This window comes from Vanacampus margaritifer, chromosome 8 (assembly GCF_051991255.1).
Source record: "Vanacampus margaritifer isolate UIUO_Vmar chromosome 8, RoL_Vmar_1.0, whole genome shotgun sequence".
NCBI lineage: Eukaryota > Metazoa > Chordata > Actinopteri > Syngnathiformes > Syngnathidae > Vanacampus > Vanacampus margaritifer.
In genome coordinates, this window is record NC_135439.1 from 22381698 (window position 1) to 22404997 (window position 23300).

At 38.7% G+C, this 23300-nt stretch overlaps 1 protein-coding gene across 1 annotated transcript in view; it reads right to left on the bottom strand.

The window, feature by feature from the left end:
- The window catches only part of loxl2a (lysyl oxidase-like 2a), a 30377-nt gene that overhangs the window by 4871 nt on the left and 2206 nt on the right, over positions 1-23300 (bottom strand). Inside the window, exons 2-8 of the mRNA XM_077572526.1 lie at positions 21042-21340; positions 16064-16239; positions 6929-7137; positions 5472-5688; positions 5177-5360; positions 2867-3018; positions 1324-1491 (exon numbers count right to left, since the gene is read on the bottom strand). Of these exons, the coding sequence (XP_077428652.1) occupies positions 1324-1491; positions 2867-3018; positions 5177-5360; positions 5472-5688; positions 6929-7137; positions 16064-16239; positions 21042-21333 (1398 nt within the window). The 5' untranslated portion in view covers positions 21334-21340. The remainder of the gene's footprint in view (positions 1-1323; positions 1492-2866; positions 3019-5176; positions 5361-5471; positions 5689-6928; positions 7138-16063; positions 16240-21041; positions 21341-23300) is intronic.

The following is a 23300-nucleotide window of genomic DNA, read 5'->3' on the forward strand; positions in this document are numbered from 1 at the left end:
AAAGTATAGGACACGCGGCGAGAGGGGATACGTTGTCCCTAAAGTGCTGACTCTGCCTCTTTCCTCGATCACATGGCGAGCACTTTAAAGTTTCCAACATGACTGATGTGGAGGATTTACAACGCAAATTGCTTGATGGAAAAGAAATCACATTTTGCACGTGAGTTACGGAATAGGACAGGCGTGCTGTATAGCATCTCAGCGGTCGTTTGCTGTCATTTGTTCCATCTGTTAATGGTGTGCGCATGCTGTAGCATTTAAAGCCCAGACAGCCAAAATTGAGTATTATTACCACCATAAGGAAAATGGTGTGGCTTTGATGGCAGTTTGTTGCCTTGTTTATCAAGCCGAGTCAGACTACTGTATTGTTGAAAATTCAAACTTGAGTTAACACTACTATATCCAGCACCACATCTCGCAATGTGCCTATATAAGCATTACCCGATATTAGATTCTGACAGTATAATAAAAAAAGGAAAAATAATAAATATCTCATAATATATATATATATATATATATATATATTTTATTACATTATGAAATATGATAAGAATAATATATCTAAATAATAAAACAAAATGATAAAATATAACCATGAGAAAAATAACAGTAATACAGTATTGAAAATTACAGCTCTAAAATAACCTTTTTTCAATGTTATTTTTAAACATGAAAATTAATATCTAGCACAGACGAAACATGTGTCATGCTGCGATTAAATAAATATTTACATTCTTCTTCTGTTTTAATTCTTCTTTTTTCAGTCAGTGTCCTTTCACTGGTGAGCTATTTTTAGAACAGACAACAATGTGTCCTTGGGGCTAACTAGTATTGGCTGGCTCCATTTTCTTTTTTTCTTTTTAGGACAATGCGCATTAACCAACAAAGAAAAATTGCCTTGTCTCTTTTGTCTTGCTCACAGAGAAGTTGGGAATTAATTGGCGGCAGTTAACATCAAATAGGCTGCTTGTTTACTCAACTCTGCAAGCACTCAATCTTATTTTGACCTGTTGAGGCGTCCCCTCATGCTTGAAGTGATGTTCAGCAAATACCCTTTGACAGTGTCCGTCAAAACATACGCATTATCTTTTTAAATGCAGAATGTTTGGCACAGCTATCTTATTGGCTCTCATTCGTTTGGGCACATGTACTGAGTGAATGAATGAGTCACACTGAATCCAGATTTGTTTAAATATTAACATATGTGTGAGAAAACCAAATGTTCCCATCCAGTGTTACCACATTGATTTGTGTCAGTAGAGGTTGCTGTTGCTTAGTAAAAGTCAAATTGAAAATCAGGCCGAGTGTGTGAGCAAGTATTACCTGAAAGGCGTGACTGGCAAATCCTAAACCCAGCTGTCTGCACACCACCATGGCCTCCATGGTCCCCCAACTCTCACTGCACACCGCCCCCCACACCAGAGAGCCGTTCCTGTCCGTAAGAACCTCCACGCGGCCCTCGTAGGGATTACGTCCGCCGGACAACCGAAGCTGTGATGAGCACAAACACACGTGTGTCCAGGGCTGGAAAACTTACTCACACTGTGTAATAATTAAGGCAGTCCTTCTTAAATAGGGGGAGCGTGTGACCCCAGGAGGGGGGGGGGGGGGGGGTACAAGAATAAAGTGAAATTGCACAACCACTACAGTAGGTGGCAACGGCGCTCTGTGTCAGATAGTGTAAAAAAAAATCTGCACACTATTACTGACTATAATAAAAATAATTAGGGATGGGCGAGTACCGATACAAGGCCAATTTCATCGGTACTCACGACGGATATTGAACCTGGTATCGGCCCCCACTCTTGTGGCCATTTTTTGGTCAGGAACTGACTCGGGGGAACGAAAGTTTTGTTCCGTCTTGTTCATTACCTGTGTGTCTCCTTATGAGGTAACACTTGGTTATTTCATTACTTCCGGCAGCGCCATTTCAGCATGCATTACTGAGAATAAGTAAGTGCTCTTGTCTTGTGAGTAATATCACCTGTATCTGCGGTTCATATATGTTTGTAGCTCAGGTAACTTCTTCATGTTTAATGGCCTCATTTATGTTTGCTGCTCTCTTAATTGCCTCGTTAACGTCATGCGGTGCTAAAAATAGAACGATGTGTTACAGCCCTCGCAGATGCTAATTATAGCTCTTATACACACAACATTTATATATAAATTTGTAATGTAGTGTTTTCGTTTCCCTTTGGGTTTTATGTATACTAATTCCTATACAGAGCAGCCTTCCAAATTTAAAAGCATGGATTTCAAAACAAGATATAATTAAACATCACACACTAAACAGCTTGAGGAATTCTTAACATGGTAGATATTACTCAATTACTCAAATGACTATTGTATTGAATTTAATTCTTCACTGTATTCCTTAAAAAAGAAGTTGTACAACCACATATTTTGATTGGGACTTATTTTTCCTGGCCACTGGATTATTTGTTTCATCTTATTTATGGATCCATTAATTTCATTCAATTTTAAGGAAATTTGCTATAATTGGGATTTATATGTCTTTTTTTTTATTGTTTTTTTTTTGTAAATTGTATGTATCATAAGTACTAATGGTATCGGCACTTGGTATCGGTGAGTACAGAAAATTTGAGTATTGGTATCGGTATCAGTCTAAAAAAAAGGTTCAAACATCCCTAATAATAATGATGATTATGATAATAATAATAATAACTAACATTGTCCTCACACTAAAAGAAAAAACATGTTGTCTCAACAGAAACAGAAATACACAAGTACAGATAACTGGAAAATATACTTAAATTTATGCTAACTATGTACTTCATTGAAAAGTTCCACTTTTATGTACAACCAAATGTTGTAATTGTCAGTCAGGGTGGGAGGAGCCACTCACTCTGTCCTTAAAGCCCATAGCCGGAACGTTGCACCTGACTGCGACGTCTTCCTCGTGGCTGCAGCCCAAAGAATCCCGATTGAAGTGACACTCGGTCAGAGATTTCTCAAAGCCAGAACACTCCACCTCGTTCATGTGCACTGGCCCCATGCCTACAAAAGCAACCACGTGAAGAACATTTGTGGTCATACATCATGTCCATAATGGGAAATAATCACTATTACGATTGCAATAGCATTGCTGGAAAGAAGAAACGTGATCTTTGGTTTACACCAAATCTTACAGAAACGTCACACAATGAAACAGCGGCAGCCTCGCATGACTGACTGCTTTGCTGGAGTCAACTCAAAAACAGATGTTAGACTTCTTGGTAACTCCGTTGTTTCAGTAGAAAAACGGTTAACAACATTCTCTTTTTTCGAGTCTTAAAAAGGAATTTCAGTGAAGCACGTATTCCACAATTGCATGTGCGAGTACTGCAGGCATGCTGGCTTTCTTCCCATGTGACTGAGGAGGAATGTCCTTGGTGATGTGCGCTCGGAAATGTGCTCGCCACCGGAGGAAATAAATCAACAACCAGCAGAACACATCAGTCAATTCCCTCTAGCTAGCCTGATGTGCAAAGATGGACATGCAGGAGTTCTTGTTTTTTAGTGACTCCCAAAAACAAATGGCGTCATCGTCTATTTCCAGTCTGCGTGTGTGGTAACCACTGCTCAAGTCATGAAAAAGAAGTTGTGCACTGTCCAGATAGAATTCCTCCTCTGGAACCCAGAACAGCTGCTTTTCTTTGCTGGAACATTTTGTACTCTCATCTACTCTCCATTCACTCTGAGAATGTGGATGATTATAACTGCTTCAGCAAATGTGACTCCTTTATAGTCGTATATTGCATTTCACACAATAACGTATTGTCCATTGTTGGCCTCTTATGCTGACTTCAAGTCTAGACTGACTGAAATTTGACAAAAACAGCAGGTGGAGATTTTAGAGTTTTAGTCAAATGTTTCATTTTAACACCTGGACTCTGGTTCAGTGGAACTCTTATGCATATTTTTGTATATAGATTTTTTTCGTGACTCATAATTTAAATTAGAAAGAGAAAAAGTTCTGTGGGTGTGATGGTGGCGGTTAAGAAGATTTAGCGATACAAGAGAAAATTAGAGTGTTTATTGTCACTCTTCTAATGTTCCAGTCCCTGTGCCAGCAGTGTCAGATGGCGCGATGACCAGTTGGCGTCCACTTTGTGATACGCATTTACACCCACTACAGTATATTAATGTTTCACAATCGTTACTCTGAGACATGGCACATATTTTACATTATCTCACGGCACATCACCTAATAAGTGGATTCACTAGTTAGCCATCTAGTGGAAGAGCAATTAATTCAAATCGTTTCATGATGGAAAGTTGAGCGAAGAGAATTGGATCATATTCTGCTTCACAACTGAAGTCATGCAAACTGGTTGGAATTAGGGTTGGGTTTAAAAAATTTATATCAAATTAATTTTCCTTTTCGAGCCCGATATCGAGTCATTAAACTAGGAATCGATTATTTAAATCTCTTTTTACCCACCGTATAAATTGTTAAGAAAATATAATTTTAAAGGCCTATATTTTTTTGTATCTTACTGTTTTCTTTAAATTATTTTAAGTATTTTTCTAAATTTATGAAATATGTGACTGAATATTTTAAGTTTAGATTTTCAATTACTGAATTTGACTTTAAATATTTTCATCTCATCCATGCTGATGTCAATGTTTGTGTAACACTTAACTGATTATAACACGTGTTCCTTTCATTAATAAACTAAATCATTTGACCAGTTACTGCCTCCGCAAAATTTTATTTGGAAATTAATATTTGTGGAGTTTTTATCATTTCCTTGACATTTAAGAAGAATTGATGTTCCATAATTCATCGATATCGGATTGAACTGAAGTGAATCGAATCGAACTGAACTCTTGTGACTTGGAATCGAATCGATTGAGAAAATTAGAATCGATACCCAGCCCTAGTTGGAATTACTTCTGTATAGGATTGAATTTAATAAATTTTGCCCAAAACATTTTCATTTTCTATATATATTTTCTTTCCATAGCTGACCAGAGATACAAAAATTCATAATGGCCATGATGCGATTGTTGAGCCATTAACATTACATCATCAAGGAGAGCAAATCATTTTCAACACTGTAGATTGGTCAATAATTTGTACAAAATAATGTGGGGACTGACCAATGTAAAAAATGTGAAATTGACCATATTTGACATTTGTTTTTGCAGTGACAGGTGTGTTTGAGTGTACCTTGTCCCATACTAGCACCGATCAAGGCTTCTTTGGCGCTGCCGAAGCCCAGCTCCCGACAAACCACGGTGGCGGCTCGAATGTTCCAGTTGTCCTCACACACTGTTCCCCACACGCCATTGCGCAACACCTCCACGCGACCCTCCCCTATCATAGCTCCGCCTTTTAGCCGCACCAGGGGTTGCTATGGCGGTGGTTCATAAGCATGGAGAATTGAATTTAGAGTACAAATTTAATTTCAGCTGTAAAGAGAGCAATCAAGGACGATTGCATGGCGACAATGTTGCCACGTTACCTCCATTCTGTACGCCTTCCTGAAGCCTGTGCTGAGGCTGGGAGCAAAGGTACGACCAGGAACACAGCTGAGCACGACGGGCATGCCCTGCTCACAGGTCTTGTTGCCCTTCAGCTCGATCTCCCTGCCCAGTTTGCATTCAGACAGGTCGGCCTCGTTGCCAGTGCAGTTGACGGAGAAAGCCCAGTAGTTCTTCTTGCGCCGCTTGGCCAACAATCTGAGAAGAGGAAAAATAAATAAATAATTAAGATGGGTGGATTGAACACATTTACTTCACATGCATTTACTCCAATGCCTTTTTAGACACATTAGTCTTGCATCAATTCATGTTGCTTGGGAATTATTTTCCCCTCACCCTTCTTTTATGTTTACCCTTTCACGGAAAATCGGGCACCATTTGGCGACCCGGCAGGCTTCTTAGGTCATTGTTTTTTTTATTTTTAAGTCTCTTAGACAAGTTGTATACATTATTATTATTATTATTATTATTATTATTATTATTGTTATTATTATCATCATTATTATTATTATGGTCTGTGCTATTTCTCATTCTGTCAGACTGATGGCCTGACAAGTGGCTCGTTCAAGTGAGGGAGCACAAAAACAGTCTTGTTGTGAAAACACCTTAACATTCCCATGACCCCGTGGTCAAAAGGAAGCCATCAACCAACTGCGGCCGACCTCAAAGTGCAATTTTAGCTTTCAGCAAAATGTTGTTCACAGAATGTGCCTTTGAGTTGGTAGAATTTGCGCAAGATGTGCTGTTTTTGTCACCCATTTTGTGACAAAAAGCCACTAGTGCAAAACAGATATGGGAAGGGTAAAATAAAGATGGAGTATTGCTGCTTTGTTTTTCTCCCTTAAAAATAAACTGAATTTCTGGCATTCGCTGCTCTCAAATTCAAAGTATGGTAATGTAGTTGAAGTTTTAGAAAATTGTGATTAAAATTGAGAATTAGATAGCATGCAGATGCATTTAGTAAAACCAACGATAATGATAATAAGCATTTATAATTCACTCTGTGCAAAAAAAGTATGTCCTAGTCACTTTCTTTGGAACATCTAAAATAATTAAACTCATCTGCCAGGAAATGGCAAATTGTTTGTGAGTCATTCCAGAGTACGTACTGCCAGCATTTGTGGTGATGTTTCAGAATGCCAGCATGGTCACACTCAAGCTCAAAAAGGGAGCAACAATAAGATGCAGCACAGAACCAGACACTTTTTCACACAGCATTACGCAAACTTTCCCCACCCAGGCCAGCCTCCATCCGCTACAATTTGTTTTTGGCTTTGTGTCAAGAATCTTCAGACTTGAGTCTGCTTCATCTCGGGGAGGAAAGCGGTTCAAGGGTTAAGTGGCGACTGCCAGAAAGCAAAGTGCTTATGCAACATGCGATGAAATATGTAATCTGCCATTTAATATTAATATATTGATATTGGCTGAGGAGACTTACTTGTAGGGCTTGATGTTGAAGCGCTTGTCGGCAGGGAAGCCGTACATGCCGCAGATGACCCTGCTGTTCATCTCATTCCAGTCTGCATTGCAGATCTGCCTCCACTTCCCGCTGTCTTTCACCTCCAAAAAGCCCTCTGTGATGGGTATCCGTTTTCTTTGAGAATACGTGGCCCTTATTCGCACGTCCTCGACATTCACCGGCAAACCCTGATGAACAAACGGATGTTGCATTAGTCACAGATGTTACTAAAAGGATGCAAAGGTGTTACTATTAAATATTGTTGCATCTTGGCTAGTATTTTTCTGTACTGAGAAAGTGAGAAAGGCTGGGCTATACGGAAGCGTATTGCATTCACTTGAAAACACACACAAAAAAACATGTTTTTCTGCCAATTTTTTTTTGGGTGGGGGGGCTTTCTTTCTTTTTTTAAATGTCAGTTTAATTAAATACTTTTTTTTCTGTTTTTCATCATTTGTTTCTGTTTTTCCTCTTTTTTTCTTTTTAATAATATGAAGGAAAAAATCCCCCAAAACAGGAAAAAAAAAGTCAGAAAAAGTGAAAAAAAAATTCAGAAAAAGTGAAAAAAAATTCAGAAAAACAGAAATAAAATATTCAGAAAAATAGATTTACTTACAAAAATGGGGAACCCTCTCCCCCAAGGAACGAAATGTACCATAAAACAAAACAAAAAATTAGAAAAACAGAAACTAAATTTAAAAAAATTGTTTTTAAGAAAAAACATGGTGTCTCTCTCTCTCTCTCTCTCTCTTTCTCTCTCTCTCTCTCTCTATGAAATGAAGGATCTATGTTCCCATCTAAATGAAGCAAAAGTAATGAATTGCTGCCAAAAGAATTCGAAAATAGTTTGCGGCAAATTAAACGGCACAACAATTATGACTGTCACTACCTCGTAAGGTTTGTCGGATTTCTTGTACAATATGCATTACTACAAAATGTGGCAGTACTGCCATATTTACCACCATTTTGTATTCATGCACTAGCCTTATCTTGCAGTCCTTCAAATATTATTATATTATTATTGAAAATAATTATATTATTATTGAAAATAATTCAATTCCAAGGATCTCACTGTAAGTTTGCATTTGAACCCTTTGCATCTCACCATATCACAGAGTCAGGTAGAAAAGTATGAGGATGCAATCCTTAAGTCACCTTAGCAGCTTGATGAATGTCTGGAATTTGTCACCATCTTTAGTACAGTACAGATGTGAAGGTCAAGCATACACATCCAGCTAAAGTGTCTTGATCGATGAATTGAAAACAATTGTGGAGTTCTGCATGCAAGGATGTCGCTCAATTTCTAATGCCGCATTGTTGTTCTTTATGTTGCAAACGAGAGACAGAATCAACAGCGCTTCTGCTGGTTGCAACCAAGTAATGCACTCCATTTTGCCTCAATTGCTCCATGTCATGATTAATCAACACTCTTGATTGTTTCTTAATGATCTATTAGTTGATTAACAGGTTATTATGCCTGATTGACTGTCAGAGGACCAGAGGTGTCAAATCCAAGTTCAGAAAGTAAAAACCTGCCACAATTTGGCCTTAGCCCCAGGTGCTAGCTAGGGAGCTAGCGCCCATGGTGCTCGTTGTTTCTGATAGGGAGCTAGCTAGCATCAAGGGCTAAAGCCAAACTGTGGCAGGGTTTTAATTACAGGTGCTTGCTAGCTAGCTAGCTAGCATCGGGGGCTAAAGCCAAACTGCGGCAGGGTTTTTGCTTTGAGGTGCTAGATAGCTAGCTACCTAGCTAGCTCTCATGGTGCTTGTTTACCTGCTAGGGAGCTAGCTAGCTAGCATCAGGGGCTAACGTTTTTATTTTCTGGACCTGAATTTGCCATCTGTGCAGAGGACAAATGTAACTGCTGTGGGATGAGTTGCTGTCAGAGTTTAGGTGAAGAAAGTATCTGCGGGTGGTCTCTGGGCAAACCAATTGGTCGGATGAGTACCATGTGTCCTGAGGTCTTCTAAATCAAGCTACAACCTTTGACCTTCAACCCTGTTAGAACAAAACAAACAGCCTAATCACCTTGCCATTGGTCATTTCCTTTCTTGAGCCAAGGGTCGGGCTGTCTGCATGAGGTTGACCTATAGGAGCCAAATAGTGGCTTCAGCTTTTCAGATACTCAGTGAAATGCTGATCTCACTAAATCTGAGCCACTTTAGCTTTAGTGAACCTCCAACATCCAGGCATGTCTCCCAGAAGTACAAAATGTTTGCCCACATGGTGGTTTCCTGAAATGGCGTCAGCCTCTGGGAATGTTCTGCAAACCCATAGCGAATGGGGAGCAGTGGGGGCCATTAAGTCAGACTGTGACCTCGACCCTCCTGACTGCCGCGGTTTGAGTGGGAGAAAGTGTTCTTTCATCAGGGGTTTCCTGCTGACCGCCGCATGACGCAAGGTTTTCCATCCCAAGTCTGGATGAATTGGTGAAGACATGAGCACAGATTGGAGGTTATCAATGGAAATTCTCAAGAGTGTGATGTTTTATTTACAGATTGTTAAGAGTAATGTTATTCATGTGGAATAATGGTGCTACTGCTAACACTTCTATCTATTGGTCTAACGTAGAAATTAAAAGTACAGTATATCAAGTTATCTCCTAAATTTTAAAATAGTTTGGCGCGAGTGTTAGCCGTTTCTGTCACTAGGCTGTTCTCACATAATGAAATGAATGACATGCTCATATTACTTAATCAGAATAAAGTTGGCTTGTGCCGTTGAATGTGAAGAGGATTAGCTCTGAGCTGTGAAGATTATGTTAAAAAGCCACTTGCAGCCAGTCAAACAGACCATTTTCCAATGATTGATAAGGATAATCAAATTGTCTGATTTTGATGGATACTTTACAGCATAATGAGAATCATTGTGCGTAAACATCAAAGGTGTGAAATGCGCGCAAGTGCGCGTGCGGACTAAAATTTTGGCCAAAACGTGCAAGTTTGAGGTTCAGACGGGTGCATCCGGTGTTACTTTTGGCTCAGGAGGAAGGAAACTGCTTGTTTGAAGCATGAATGTACAGAGAGGAAACGAGGAGGACAGATACAGATACCGCAGCTGGATCCAGTTCAGACTCCCTCCCGAAAAAGAGCAGACCAGCAGACATAAACTCAGCCTAATCCTGTTTGGAAGTAGCCCAAATCTCCACACAGCTCATGTTCACGACTCACTCTATGAATGCTGAGAGACAAGCATTCACACACTTGCTGTGATGCATCTAACATATTACTTATGGGTTTTCCACTCATAATGCAAACAAACTCAAAGATGAGTTCATAGTCAGAAAAGGTATGACACAGCTATGATGCCATGCGACTACTGAGAAACTGATGTCATCCTTATACTGCTAGGGGGAATAGTTTTGGGCTTTGCATTGACTGTTTTGTTTACATTTATTATAGCACTCTCCTCATTCTTTTTCTGGAGTTTTCAGATGTCCAGAATAATAACAGTATAAAACGAAATTATTACACCAGAAAAATATAATAATAATGGACTTCTGTCATGTATGATCTTGTGGAATCTAATTTTGCTGACTCAGCATCAAATTATGAGTCTTCCCTTCAAAGGGGAAGTCTTCAAAAAATTTATTACAAATTACAAATTATGTTGAATGAGCCTCCACTAGTTTAAACATGGCATTCTGATAAATATTATGTTTGTGGAATATGAGTAAAGCAGCAAATCCACCAGTTTTTATCCATCTCAGGGGGCAGCCATTTTGCAAAATACAATACAAATTTGCTTGCAATCGTGTATCTTACATAACGTGTGTTTGTTGTTTTTTATCTGCTACCTGAACAGCTAGCTCTCTTTAAGTAATAGATTAGGTCTATACAAGGTAACCTACTAGAAAATGTCTGCACCTGTGCTGAACAGCAGCCAAATCCCATCTCGGCATTCAGAAGCAAAACAAGAGCAATCTGTCATAAGATGACAATTTTTAAAGTAGTATTTGGGAATCTTTTATGTGATGTGTTCACAATTTGGACCTTGACACAGAGCAGCAGAGGAAAGTGGAGGAAACCATTTTTGTGTGTAAAAAATATATTGGCTTTATTTACCATTGTGTTATAAGATGAATGTTACTTGTTTAATTGTAAACAGTTAATTCACATCTTGCATATTTATAAAAACAAAAGCTCTTCAGTACAGTATATGAAATATTTTTTTAGTAGCAAATGTAATTTTTAGTATATGCCGCGGGGCGTTTATAAGTGGAGAGTGGCCCACGAATGGCCATAGATTGGACACCTCTGGAATACTGTGTTTGTACTAGTGAGAATGCATAAGCATATTATTGTCAAGACCTTTTTGGGGTTTGACTCCCATGTGCAAATATGTGAAGTTAAAGAAGAGATTTAGTAATCAATCTAAATCAGTATGTGGTGTGATGCTCTCATCAGTATCAATAGTCATCGTTGTAACTCGCTAACTGTGGTTGTGAATTACTCATTCCAAAAATACTTTTTTTTCTCCCTCTCCTCATGCAGTCCCAGTTTACTTTGGACACGTGCATTTTCTCGTACCAGCCAGCCCGTGTTGCTCTATGAAGCCATTACTGAAAAGTTTCCAAACTGTAGAGCAGACTTGTTATTTGAAGTGCTCCCACACCCTCCGCAGTGACCCCCCACTGCCCAGCAAGTCTATGTGTGAACATGAGACGCCGGTCTCGCCAGCGTCTCACTAACGCTTCCACAACTCTGCATCTCTTCCACTTTTTTCAACCACCAGACCAAGGCTCACGTTTATCTGCACGTGACATCCCATCACACACGCCCACACCCACTCCACACACAAACACGTATACCCTGTCTGCCTGTCCCCTCACTAGCGCACCTTGCTTAAATATGATGAATGTGAATCATTATCAGGCTATAGTATAGCTGAAAATATTGAAAATATTACCATATCACTTGTGTAGCAAATATGTAAAAAGACACTGAGCAGATCCTATAAGTCAGTTTATTACATCATGGGCCTATGCATCTTAGTTGAAATGTTTAGGCCAAGCTCTGAAGTCATCTGCATATACTAACAGTTTTATGTTTACAACATAATAATATTTCTCCGTATGGTTCATTAACACCTTTGCGGCTATTAAAGTTTCAACAAATCATAACGTGCATGTATGCATGACAGGAAAGCGAATTCTGTGTTCTTTTAAAAGGTTACAATGGGAAACATCTGTTGAACATGTGCTGATTGTGTCTGTATTTCAATCCATAAGAGAGCAACTTGACAAGAGACAACCTTACCTCCCCTTGGGTACGCTCCTCCTTACAAGCCTCGCACATACATCAGATGTGTTGGAGGCAAGTTGAGCTTTGACTCAAATTTCATGGTTTGGTTTTTTTGAATGGTAGAGAATGTGTAGATTGGGAATTCTTGAAGGTGGACACTATTGCAGCTGATGGAGCTATGCGACCTTTAACCTTTTGTAAGGCTTGTAACACTGCTTTCTATTATTTTGAGTGGGTTTCAGATGTTTTTTGAGCTAACTGTGGGTGTGTGTTTGGTTGGACTAAAGACACTGAACGCAGTGGTGGAAAAACTGCAAACCACTGTGGATGTTTATTTCTCTCAACCAGACTCCAGTTTATCAGAGGATGAGCTCATTGGAACGCGAGTCAATCTGGAAATGACTTACTTTTATACTTTGAGAGGAAGGCCATAACAAGCCAAAGTTAAAATTTAGTTTTTGTCAGGTGGAGGGCAATAAATTAAACCAAATTTGTTGAGAAAAAAATGGATAAGGAATAACTCTTATCTAATGACATCGGTAGAAGTCTAAGGTGAGACAAATGGTGTGATTAATTGTGAAGCTGTGACAGCAAACGTCACTTTCTTTCCTTCCTTTTCAAAGTCTGACTAAAAGACCTGATCTGTTGTAATCTCCAACATCTGGAGAAACTAAACTGTGTGTAGCTAGCTAATAAGTACAATGTCTTGTTACGTGTCAAAGATCATCGGTCGTGATTCCGTACCTCGGAATATTATGTTGCTGAGTGTTGCCGGGAAGTTAAACTTTTGTCCACTGAGGTCAGGGGAAAGATGACTTAAAGAAGCTGGGAAAGGTCAGGGTTGAAATGGTGGCTCAAATGAAAGATGTAGCTAACTCATGTTGTCTTGGTAACAAATTCGGTGTAACGTTCATCAGCCAGTCTGTAATATTCTAATGAACAATAACGCTGATGTGGTCTTTTCAATATATGATGTAGTATTAGGGCATGTAAATCCTTCTGGAAATTCTCTCTCTCTGATACAATTCAAAGATGGATAGAAGGCACATGAATTGCATTTTTTAACAAGTGTGGCAAGTGTCGTTTTTTGAAACCAACAGCTTGTGCTTGGACAAGAATTGGACAGTAGAATGAAATGAATGGACTCTATTGTCACGCCACACACACTTCTGTCAGGATTAAAACTACAAAATGGGAAAACATCTGTCCTTTTTCTTTTTTTTCCAAACAAACGGTCAAGTCCAGTCTGTTTGTTGGCATGTGTCATTCTGATTTATGGAGTAAACACCACCTTCTACATTCTGGGGTGTATGGAGGTAAATATGGTGCAAAAGAAACCTGTACCTGTAATAAAAAACCAATGAGGTTGAGCTTCAGCCTGGCCAAATCCTTCTCACTTGATTGATCAAAACTTCTGTACAAGTACGAATCTTTTAACTGCACAAGTACAAATTAGTTTTGCTCCAATATTAGCCAAATATTTGGTGCAAAAGTCACATGTCTGGACTGCAAAAGAAAAACCACAAGTTGTCATTTACACAGGTACAAATCACAAAATTTACAGACACAAATTTACTCTCTTTTTTCTACAGGTATATATATATATATATATATATATATATATTTATTTTTATTTTTTTTTACTGGTACAAACCACGACTTCTAGAGGTAAAAATTCTACAGGTACACATTTTTACAGGTACAAATAACAACTTTTACAGATACATTTTTTTTTTCTACAGGTACTTTTTTTTTTTTACACAGGTAAGTTATTGCACCATATTTACCTCCATAGGGGTGAGGGGTAATGGTTACATTAGCTAATGAGGAAGGGGCCACATTGACAACTTTTTAACAGTGTCAATCAAAACTGAGCATAAATATTTTTTTCAATCAGGTCCTGTATTGATCACTTTCGCTTATCCAGGTATGTGCACCTGATGGAGTGACCAGTGAATGTATTCCTCCCTGTTAGTGTTGACTTGTGTTTTAACTTTAACACACGCACGTTGCGTCCACTTTCCCGACGGAGCACAAAACGCCGATTCATGCAGTGAATAAACACACTGAAGGAACATGACTGCCTGTTGCTGGCCTGTGCTCCAGCACGGTCAAAGAAGTGCACCAGCCACACTCGGCCCATTTCTTTCTCCTTCCACTTGAAAGGCCTCACCCACACTGAGGAAATATTTACAGGGTGGGGGACTAAACGGCATCAACACGCCTGGGACTGTAAACACACAACAAATAAGGAATCAGAGGGTGCTATACAAATACCCCTCCTGTACAAATTAGGCAATTAGAGGCACGGGTAGCGTTAGTAAGCCTTTTAAAATGCCCCAACTGGATACACACAGATTTGCTTCTTGTAACTGAACAGTTGCGGTTCTACACAGACATTTCATTCTCCTCCTTTACATCTCCTCTTAATGCCATGACAAACTGTTAGATCACTGGCCATCTCCCAATAAAACAAGTGTTGCTTCATCCATGCTAGTCTGGCTCAAATGGGAAGCCCCTGCGTCAGAGGCTTTTCAGACATTTGGCTTTACTTCCACCCTGTCTTCTATCACGCCTACATTGACTTTCCATCTGGTATGGAAGTGCTGACGGCAGCCAGACATGATGAGCTTCTCCTGCTCACAGGGTGGGAAACCTTTCCAATATCTCCAAGGGGGGTGATAGGAGAAGAATGGGGGCAGCCAACAAGCCTGACAAAGTCATTACTTCACTTTCGCAGAAAATCCAAGCTGCACGTGCAAGATGACTCAAGGGTTTCATACAGCCACGGTTTTATTTGAATATTTGAATATTGGAATATTTACGCATTAGACATTCGGTTGTCACCTTACAATATTAGAATGGAATGGATCTTTGTCATTGCACATGCACAAGTACAGAGCAACAAAATTTACTTATCAGGCTCAACCTGTCAAAGAAACATGAAAAACAATGACCAATAGAGGAAGGCAGGACAGAAAGGCCTGTCAGTACTCGCTAAAAAGCTCCCCCCAGATCTTAGATAAGAAGGGCACTGTGGCATTTGTGTTACGGTTGGAAAAGTTGTGGAAGTTAGGACAGCTACAAGCTGAAACCCGGATGGAATATGAATAAAATATGCAATACAATAACAACTCAAGAAATATGACATCCCGTTCATTCGGCTGCCTTTCATCGCCGTTGTTGACGTCGCCAAACTGAGAGGTGCGTTACGTTGCCACTTACTGGTTGAATGAAGCACATACAACTGCAGTCATATCGTCCCTGAGCGTTCAAATAACGTGCTGAGCTGAGTCTCTGGCCAAGAAGTTTAGCTCACTGGGAATGCTCTGTGCTACTAAACTGTAGAGCGTGTTTTGATCCTCAATGTCGAATATATCTTGACAAGTAAATTTGGGGGCAAAAAATTTTGGGCACCCCTGATTTAGAACATTATGTCATTTGTATTAATTTGTCAAGTAAGACTTCAAAATAATTAGATTTACTTTCTGCCCATGCTACAAGACATACATTAAAATAGTGTTTGAGTAATTTTTTGAGTATCATTTAAGTACCTCGAGGTCATGCCAAGTGTCCTCTTTTTTGGAAATCAAAATATAAAATAAAATAAAATATAATAAAATATATCCATCCACAATAGAAACTACTGCACATACACCATCTGAAGTTGTCGTGCGTTGTTTTGTTTTTCTATTTTTAGCACATCTGTTGAGATTTTGTCAGCCATTTTTGGCTGCAATTTAAGTGTTTGTTCTGTAGTGATCCCGTAGTGGTGTTTACATACCCAGTATGTAATATGACTGTCTAAGGACAAGTATGTAGTGGATGTTTTTCTGTACTTGTGGAGTGTGACATTCTGCGGGCTCCTACCTCCTCGCCGTTAGCCTGAGTCCGGATCAACTTGAAGCCTGGAATGCGCTGCTGTGAGCACACCACCCCGACATCTTCTGAATGTTTGCAATCGGTCACTCCAAAGCCGTTGGAGCGACACTCGGCGAGGCTCTTCTCTCTACCGTTGCAGTCCATGTTGTCTAGCCAGATACGGCCTGCAACGGACGTGAGCAAAGACATGATTAGATGGCTTGTATGAATAGATGTAATCATTCAATACTGACTTTAGGCCAAAGGTGGCTGACACCCTGGAGTGGGACCCTGAACTCAATCATTGGGCACATAAAGAAGATCAATCACAAAATCACCAAAATAGAATAGAGTTATCCACTCTATTTGAATCAATTCATAACCTTAATTCTGGGCCCCTGTTTTTACACCTACTCGCTGGAATAGCAAACTGACTCAGGATGTTTGTTCACCTGAATATACTTGCAGAACAAACCTGGTGAGTTGAAGTGATGGCTCATGCTGGGCAGTTGATTGATCAGAATCAACCACACAAGTGTAACCAATGCAAACCACCAGACTGCTACTCAGTCTGAGCCAACAAGATGTCGAGAAACATCCTGATCATACCAAAAATGTGACTGTATGTAAGACGGTCTGTCATCTAGCTGCGTGGATTTTTTTTTTTAAACATCTCCAAATACGTCCGTTTTTTTCTAGTTTGGACTCAGTGAGTGTAACTTTTCCCAAACAATAACATCACTGCCAGTTGTGATAAATTTGTATTACTCTGTTAAATTATAATTGCAAGTCTTATGAGGCTTGAATTTAGAGAGCAGTTAGCTTTTATGGCTATTGTAAGTTGCACTGTGCATAGTGTTCCCTGAAACATCTGAATAACAATTGGATTTTGTGCAGTAGCAGTTTAGCAAGCTATGAACTTCAATGGCTTTTCCAAAGGCATGTCCATTTGTTTTACACATTGGGGTTGCAAAAGTCGTATTATTGCTGGCAGCTAAGAAGCTTGTAAACAGTTCTACCTGGGAAAATAAAAACACTTGGTCAGGACTACTGCTTATGTACAACCTTCTTTACTTCATTTATTTGAAAGCATCTGGTTTCCTTCTCCTTTAGTTCCTGATGCATTAGTCATAATGATAGGATATGGAAAATCCCCTTAATTACGTTTACAGGCTTGTGTTTCCATCAACAACAGTAAGAAAACAGCTCAATTGTTTCCATACAAACAGCTTGCATGGTGTTTTCATACACACCGTTGTACCTTGTACTGTTACCAGTCTGAATAAAAGTGGTATCAAACATCCCTAATGAATAACGACAGTCAGTTGATAATCAACACAATAAATAACAACCCGCTGTCTCATGTGGAGCACGTTGACACAGTACACATGACCAGAACCTCTGCGAAAGATTCTCCGTGAAAATAATATCACTTTGGACCAGTGCCACTAATTGGAAATACATTGTTCCATTTTCCAAAGACCAGTCAGCCCACGGGTCATCTTCCAAAGTATGAAGATGCATTATCATGTAACCTGATTGTCATCAAATGTGCTTTGGCTCAGGTGGTAGTTGAGCTTGGTGGTATACTGCAGCTGAACTTGGAATTTAGTATGATATGAGTTATTACATCATCTACTGAGGCTAGCATGTTGGATTGGTGGTTAGCACGTTCCTCCCACATTCCAAATACTTACACATTAGGTTAAGTGAAGGCTCTTTAATTTTGTCCAATGTGAATTGTTATTTTTTTATATGTGCGCTGCTCACCCAAAGCCGGCTGGGATCCTAAAGAGGATATGTGAAATAGGAAATTGATGTATTGATGGACTGTGCAAAAATCTTAATTCTCTTTTTAAAAAAATGGGGGGGGGGGCATTTGTATGAAAAAACTGTACTGTATATAACTGTGTCTCTTTATTACAATAAGAAAAAAATTGTAAGTCCTGTAAAGTGAAATCATACAATTGTTTCTAAATACATTATAGTGTATATGTTTGAAGATAATTGCTGAAAATGTGCAAAGTGCCAAACTATGCAGTACTGAACTGTGGCTATTCATTCATTCATTCATGCATTATTTTTTTGGAGAGAGAGCACACAGTCAGTGTCAACCTCCACGAGGAGAAAAAAACAGCCAAAAAAAGAGAGAAAGAAAAAACAACATCAACAACAAAAGGGTAAAGTCTAATTCTTCCTGAAAAGGAATGGGGAAGAAGAAAATTTACCCAGTGCCCAGAGAGCAATAATTATTAAATAACCAAGGAAAAAATTGAGAGTACAAATGATTTAGCATGGCGGCATTACCATAAGAAACAATAAGTGTTACGATTTTAACAACACAAATAAACAAATGTGAGAAGTAAACAATACTAACACTGGTAGGACAGTATATACCAGAAATGATAATAAACGATATATCAACAATGATAATGAACAAAATACCGATAATTGTAAAGAAGAAGCAAACACATATTTACACAGACAGGAAGCACTGATGTCATCTTAACACAAGGAATTCTCAATATATTGTGACCAGACCATTCGTTTAAATAACAGTTTAAATCGATAAATGGTTTTGTATAATTTATGTTGTGAACAGAGATTATTCCATAATTTAACAACACATACAGACACACAAAAACATCTTCTAGTAGTTCTGATTTTCGGTAGCGTGAAATCTCCATATCCTCTCTGTGTATGAACACTAACTCTAATTGTGAAAAATGTTTGTACATTAGCCGGTAATGTTTTATTAAAGGTTTTGTATAGAATTATAGATGTATAGTATTTCACAAGATCGTGAAATTTTAACAACTTAGATTGAATGAACAAATTATGCGTGTGCTCCAGAAAACCAACCTTATGAATGACACACAAAGCACGTTTCTGTATTGTGACTAATGGATTAATTGCATTTTGGTATGTGTTTCCCCAAACTTCGACACAATATATGAAGTATGGAAGAACCAAGGTGCAGTATAAAATACGAAGTGCATACTCATCAAGATATTGCTTTACTTTATTTAAAATTGCTAGGGTTTTTGATATTTTTGATGTTACATGCCTGACGTGGGTTTTCCAAGACAATTTTCTATCAATTATTACTCCCAAGAATGTATTTTCAATAACACTTTCAATTGGCGCAACATCAATATTTTTTTGTAATCCAGAATCCATTTTTCGATTACCAAACAGCATTGCTTTAGTTTTGCTTATATTTAAGGATAATTTATTTATGTCCATCCATTTATGAGCTTATTATAGTTATCACTACTATAAAAAAAAATATTGGTATCATCAGCAAAAATAATAAATTTTAGTACTTGGGATACATCAAAGATATAATTATTATACAAATTAAAGAGTTTTGTCCCCAGCACAGACCCCTGGGGGACCCCACAAAAAATATTATTTATTAGATGTATATTGCCCCATTTGGACATATTGGGCCCTATCCTTTAAATAGTTTTTTAGCCATCGTCCAGCCACTCCCCGAATTCCATATTTTTCAAGCTTATTAAAAGTAGGATTGAATGATTGATTGTATCAAAAGCTTTTTTGAAATCAACATTAAACATGAAACTGTTTATAAGCATTCCTTTTTTCTTTATTTTCTATTTTTTTGCTAAAATGATGCCAAGTAATACTACTTGGGTGTCCGGCATGTGTCTGGCACATTCAGCAAACACGCCCACAGCTTTTGTGAGCAGGGACAGCGGCGTGATTTTTCATCATTTTCAAGCTTCAATTTATATACTTGTCAAGTTAATAATAATAATAATAATAATAATAATAATAATAATAATAATAATAATAATTTGGCTGGATTTAGATAAGGACCCACTTCCCTGACGTCTTCTTGCTGTGCTTAAATTTCTTCAATGGACTTTCGCACTATTCTAGTTAATAATGTTTAGTATCACAAACTATGTAAATTTTGGCCTATTCAGCATCCACTGCAGCCTGATCATCCTGGAAGGGGGATTACCACATCTTCTCAAGGTTTCTCATTTTTTGCCTGTTGGGGCTTTTTGAGTTTTTCCTTGCCCTCTTGTGGTTCGATTAGGGGATGTCGTTGATATTTGCCAACTGCGGACATGTGAAGCCCTTTGAGACTCTTGTGTGATTAAGGGCTATATAAATAAACTTGACTTGACTTGGCAGGATTCTCTGTGCGGTGTCAAGTTTAGAATAAATTCATGTTTGCATTATATTGAAATTCATTATTTAGTGTGACTTCCCTGTACACTTCAGCAATAGCTGGAAGGGGCCTTCTTTAAACTTTGATGGAATAGAGCCCAATTTGTCATTACTGTCAAAATGACTGCTGTAAACAAGGATTAAAACACCTGTTTTACTTATTATTTCATAATACAACGGCAGAAGGGAGGTCACCAATTTGAATGAGGTACTAAAAATGTAAAGAGTCCGAATGGAAACATCACAATTAGCAGCCACAGTCATTTTAAACATAATTGTCAAGCATGTGACTTTGATCAATACATTTAGCCTCCATGTTTATACACAAACTTGATAGATTACAAGCAATTACCCCGCAGCAGAGCCAACGAGTAAGCAAGTGCGTCACACAGAACTGTGATTGTTTATAATAAGACCTCCTCTTGTTTAGTATCATGTAAAGTATTTTGCATGCAGCACGACATCTATCAGGTGTATCACTTCACAAATGTTATGGGCACGGGTGCCAACTGACATTCAGCAGAAGCTGCTCCAGAGGTGGGAATGTCATCAGTTTTTGTTTTTTTTACACAAATACAGGAATTCCCCCACACCCTAAAACACGTGCGCACACGACACATGCACGCAACAGCAGTGCTGATTGCTGTGTCTCCCTTGGCTTCTCTAATATGGAAAACAGTGCAATGAATCTGACCTTTGCTTCACTGATGAGACATGTGGAAGATCAAATATGCAGCCCTAACCTAGGACATGGTGAGAATATTAAATCAGGGATTTTTCTTACCATGTCCCCTGCCGTACTTGGCCGAGGGTGACCATGACTCAGCGTCCACAAAGCCGAGCTCTCTGCACACCACCTGGGCAGCGTAGATGGAGAAGTCATCATCGCAGACGGTCCCCCACTCGCCGTTGTAGAGAACTTCAACGCGACCCTCGTGCTTCTTCCGTTTCTCTCCAACCAGACGTAGCTGTATGGACGGAGTGCCGGACTCGCTTTGGGCATTGCACAGCAGCAAAGTGCAGAGCATGGTGAATAAGAGGCTGAGGTCCGAACAGGTTATTGTTAGGCGCAGCATGATGCAGCTGATGGCAGAAAAGAAATTGAGCGTAAGAAGAGTTTATTGACATTTCCTTGAATAACTGCAGTGTATTGTGTAAATGAACCAACAATCAGTTAATCAATTCATTGTTATTTTTATCCCTCCGTCCATTTTCAGGAAATGGCCACCAAGCATGATTTGCTATTGGACAAGGTATGGCCTTAGTAAATAATGCTCTTTCACTAACTTGTACATAGTTCATTGGCACCAAGATGCCACATTTATTATTAGATATGGCTTTGGCCTTCCCATCGAATAGTGAGCAAGGGAGAACAACACCGTTTCCTCCCTCCCCAGATTGGCAAGTGCCGGACCATGAATATGCAGGGCTTCAAACGACTACTATGTTAATTACATATTTTTGTCTGAAGAGTTGTCACAGAAAGGAGATTGTGAGGACATAGCGCATTTCCCCATAGCTCTTGTCGTGTCTTCTTTTAACAGTTGAGACAGACTAAACAGCACCTCTGCTGATTGTAGTCAAGTTGTGGACTCCATTTGGCCACAGTTGAGTAGCTGAGCCCTGCCCTGAGCAACTGTGATGTCATTTTCAATCAAATGTTTGGGTTGACTTCCCGTTTTAAGTTTTACTAGTTTGATTATGTGGCTCATGTCGCAGATCCACCTCAACTATCTATTTTTTTATCAACATTCTTAGTAACAAAGTTAGCTACTGTGAAAAATAAAAAATAATATAATGCTTGCATCACCTTTACCCCTGACGACACTTATATTACTTATACTTACATTACTTACTCATATTAAGACATGGCTTACTGCTTTGAATACTTACTTACTTACTCATTTACTTACTTAATATAAATTTACAGTGTACAAGGGGGCCTCAGTTCTCATATTTCTATAACGATGCAACCTGAATTTATGCATTTGTTGGAATTAGAGATAGACCAATGTTTTGGGTTTTTCCCCCCAGAGCTGATACCGATTATTAGGAGTCAATAACTGATGTTTGGAGCTGGTATTCATTTTCACTGATTATCTTATGATGATTATTTAAAGCATAGAGTTTGCGTCGGGCCGAAACCTCATAAGTCGCAATTTGGTCAATGTAATATTTTTTCAAAAATCTACACTTTGGGTCAGTGTGAGTGTCATTTTTACAAATTTTTGAAGAGTCTCAAGTGCTGAAAATGGCTTGCCCTTTTTGATGATAATGGTTGAGGAAACTGAAAAGTGGCGCAATATTGGCGGTACAAGGTTTTGGCCCAATGCCAGTGATGATATGTTGATTGAACACATTTAAAATTTGCAAAATATTGGAGTTTTTTTCCCCCTTCATATATATCTTAGTTAATTTACATCTTTGTTTTAAAATTCAAACAAAAAGTTCAGGGACATCCCAACATGTCTTAAATAGTTATATATAAATTAAACAATTAAATAGCTCCCTGTTATTTTCTACAGTAAATAAGGTTTTCCACAATTTCAAAATGCACATATTTTTTTTTACGTGTCTGAGTTCAAGTTCATAACAGAAGGTGTAGAGAGTTCCCAGGGTCAGCAGCATCTCTTTTAACGTTAACTAAAAATGTGAATAAATAATTCCATGAAGTTAACAGCGTTTTAAATTGATCTATTATCGACCGTATGATTCTTCTAAAAGATCGATAACACTATTTGTCAAAATGCTGAATATCGGCATCTATCCCTAGTTGGAATATGACAATTTATCATTAATCTCTACCAACATGATTACAAAACTCATAATTACAGTAAATTATATCAAAAACACTTAAAGGTTGAAAATATATGCTTTTATCAGAAGTGAGAGAGCAAAAGCTAAACCTACTGCTCAATCTTTGATACTCGCTAACCTGCACACTGATGTCTGACTGATGTCATGCTTGCCAGCAGTTCATCCTCTCTTCATATTTTGTGCAACTATTGAGGCCATTTTGTACAACGTCAGTGGTTCTGCTCAA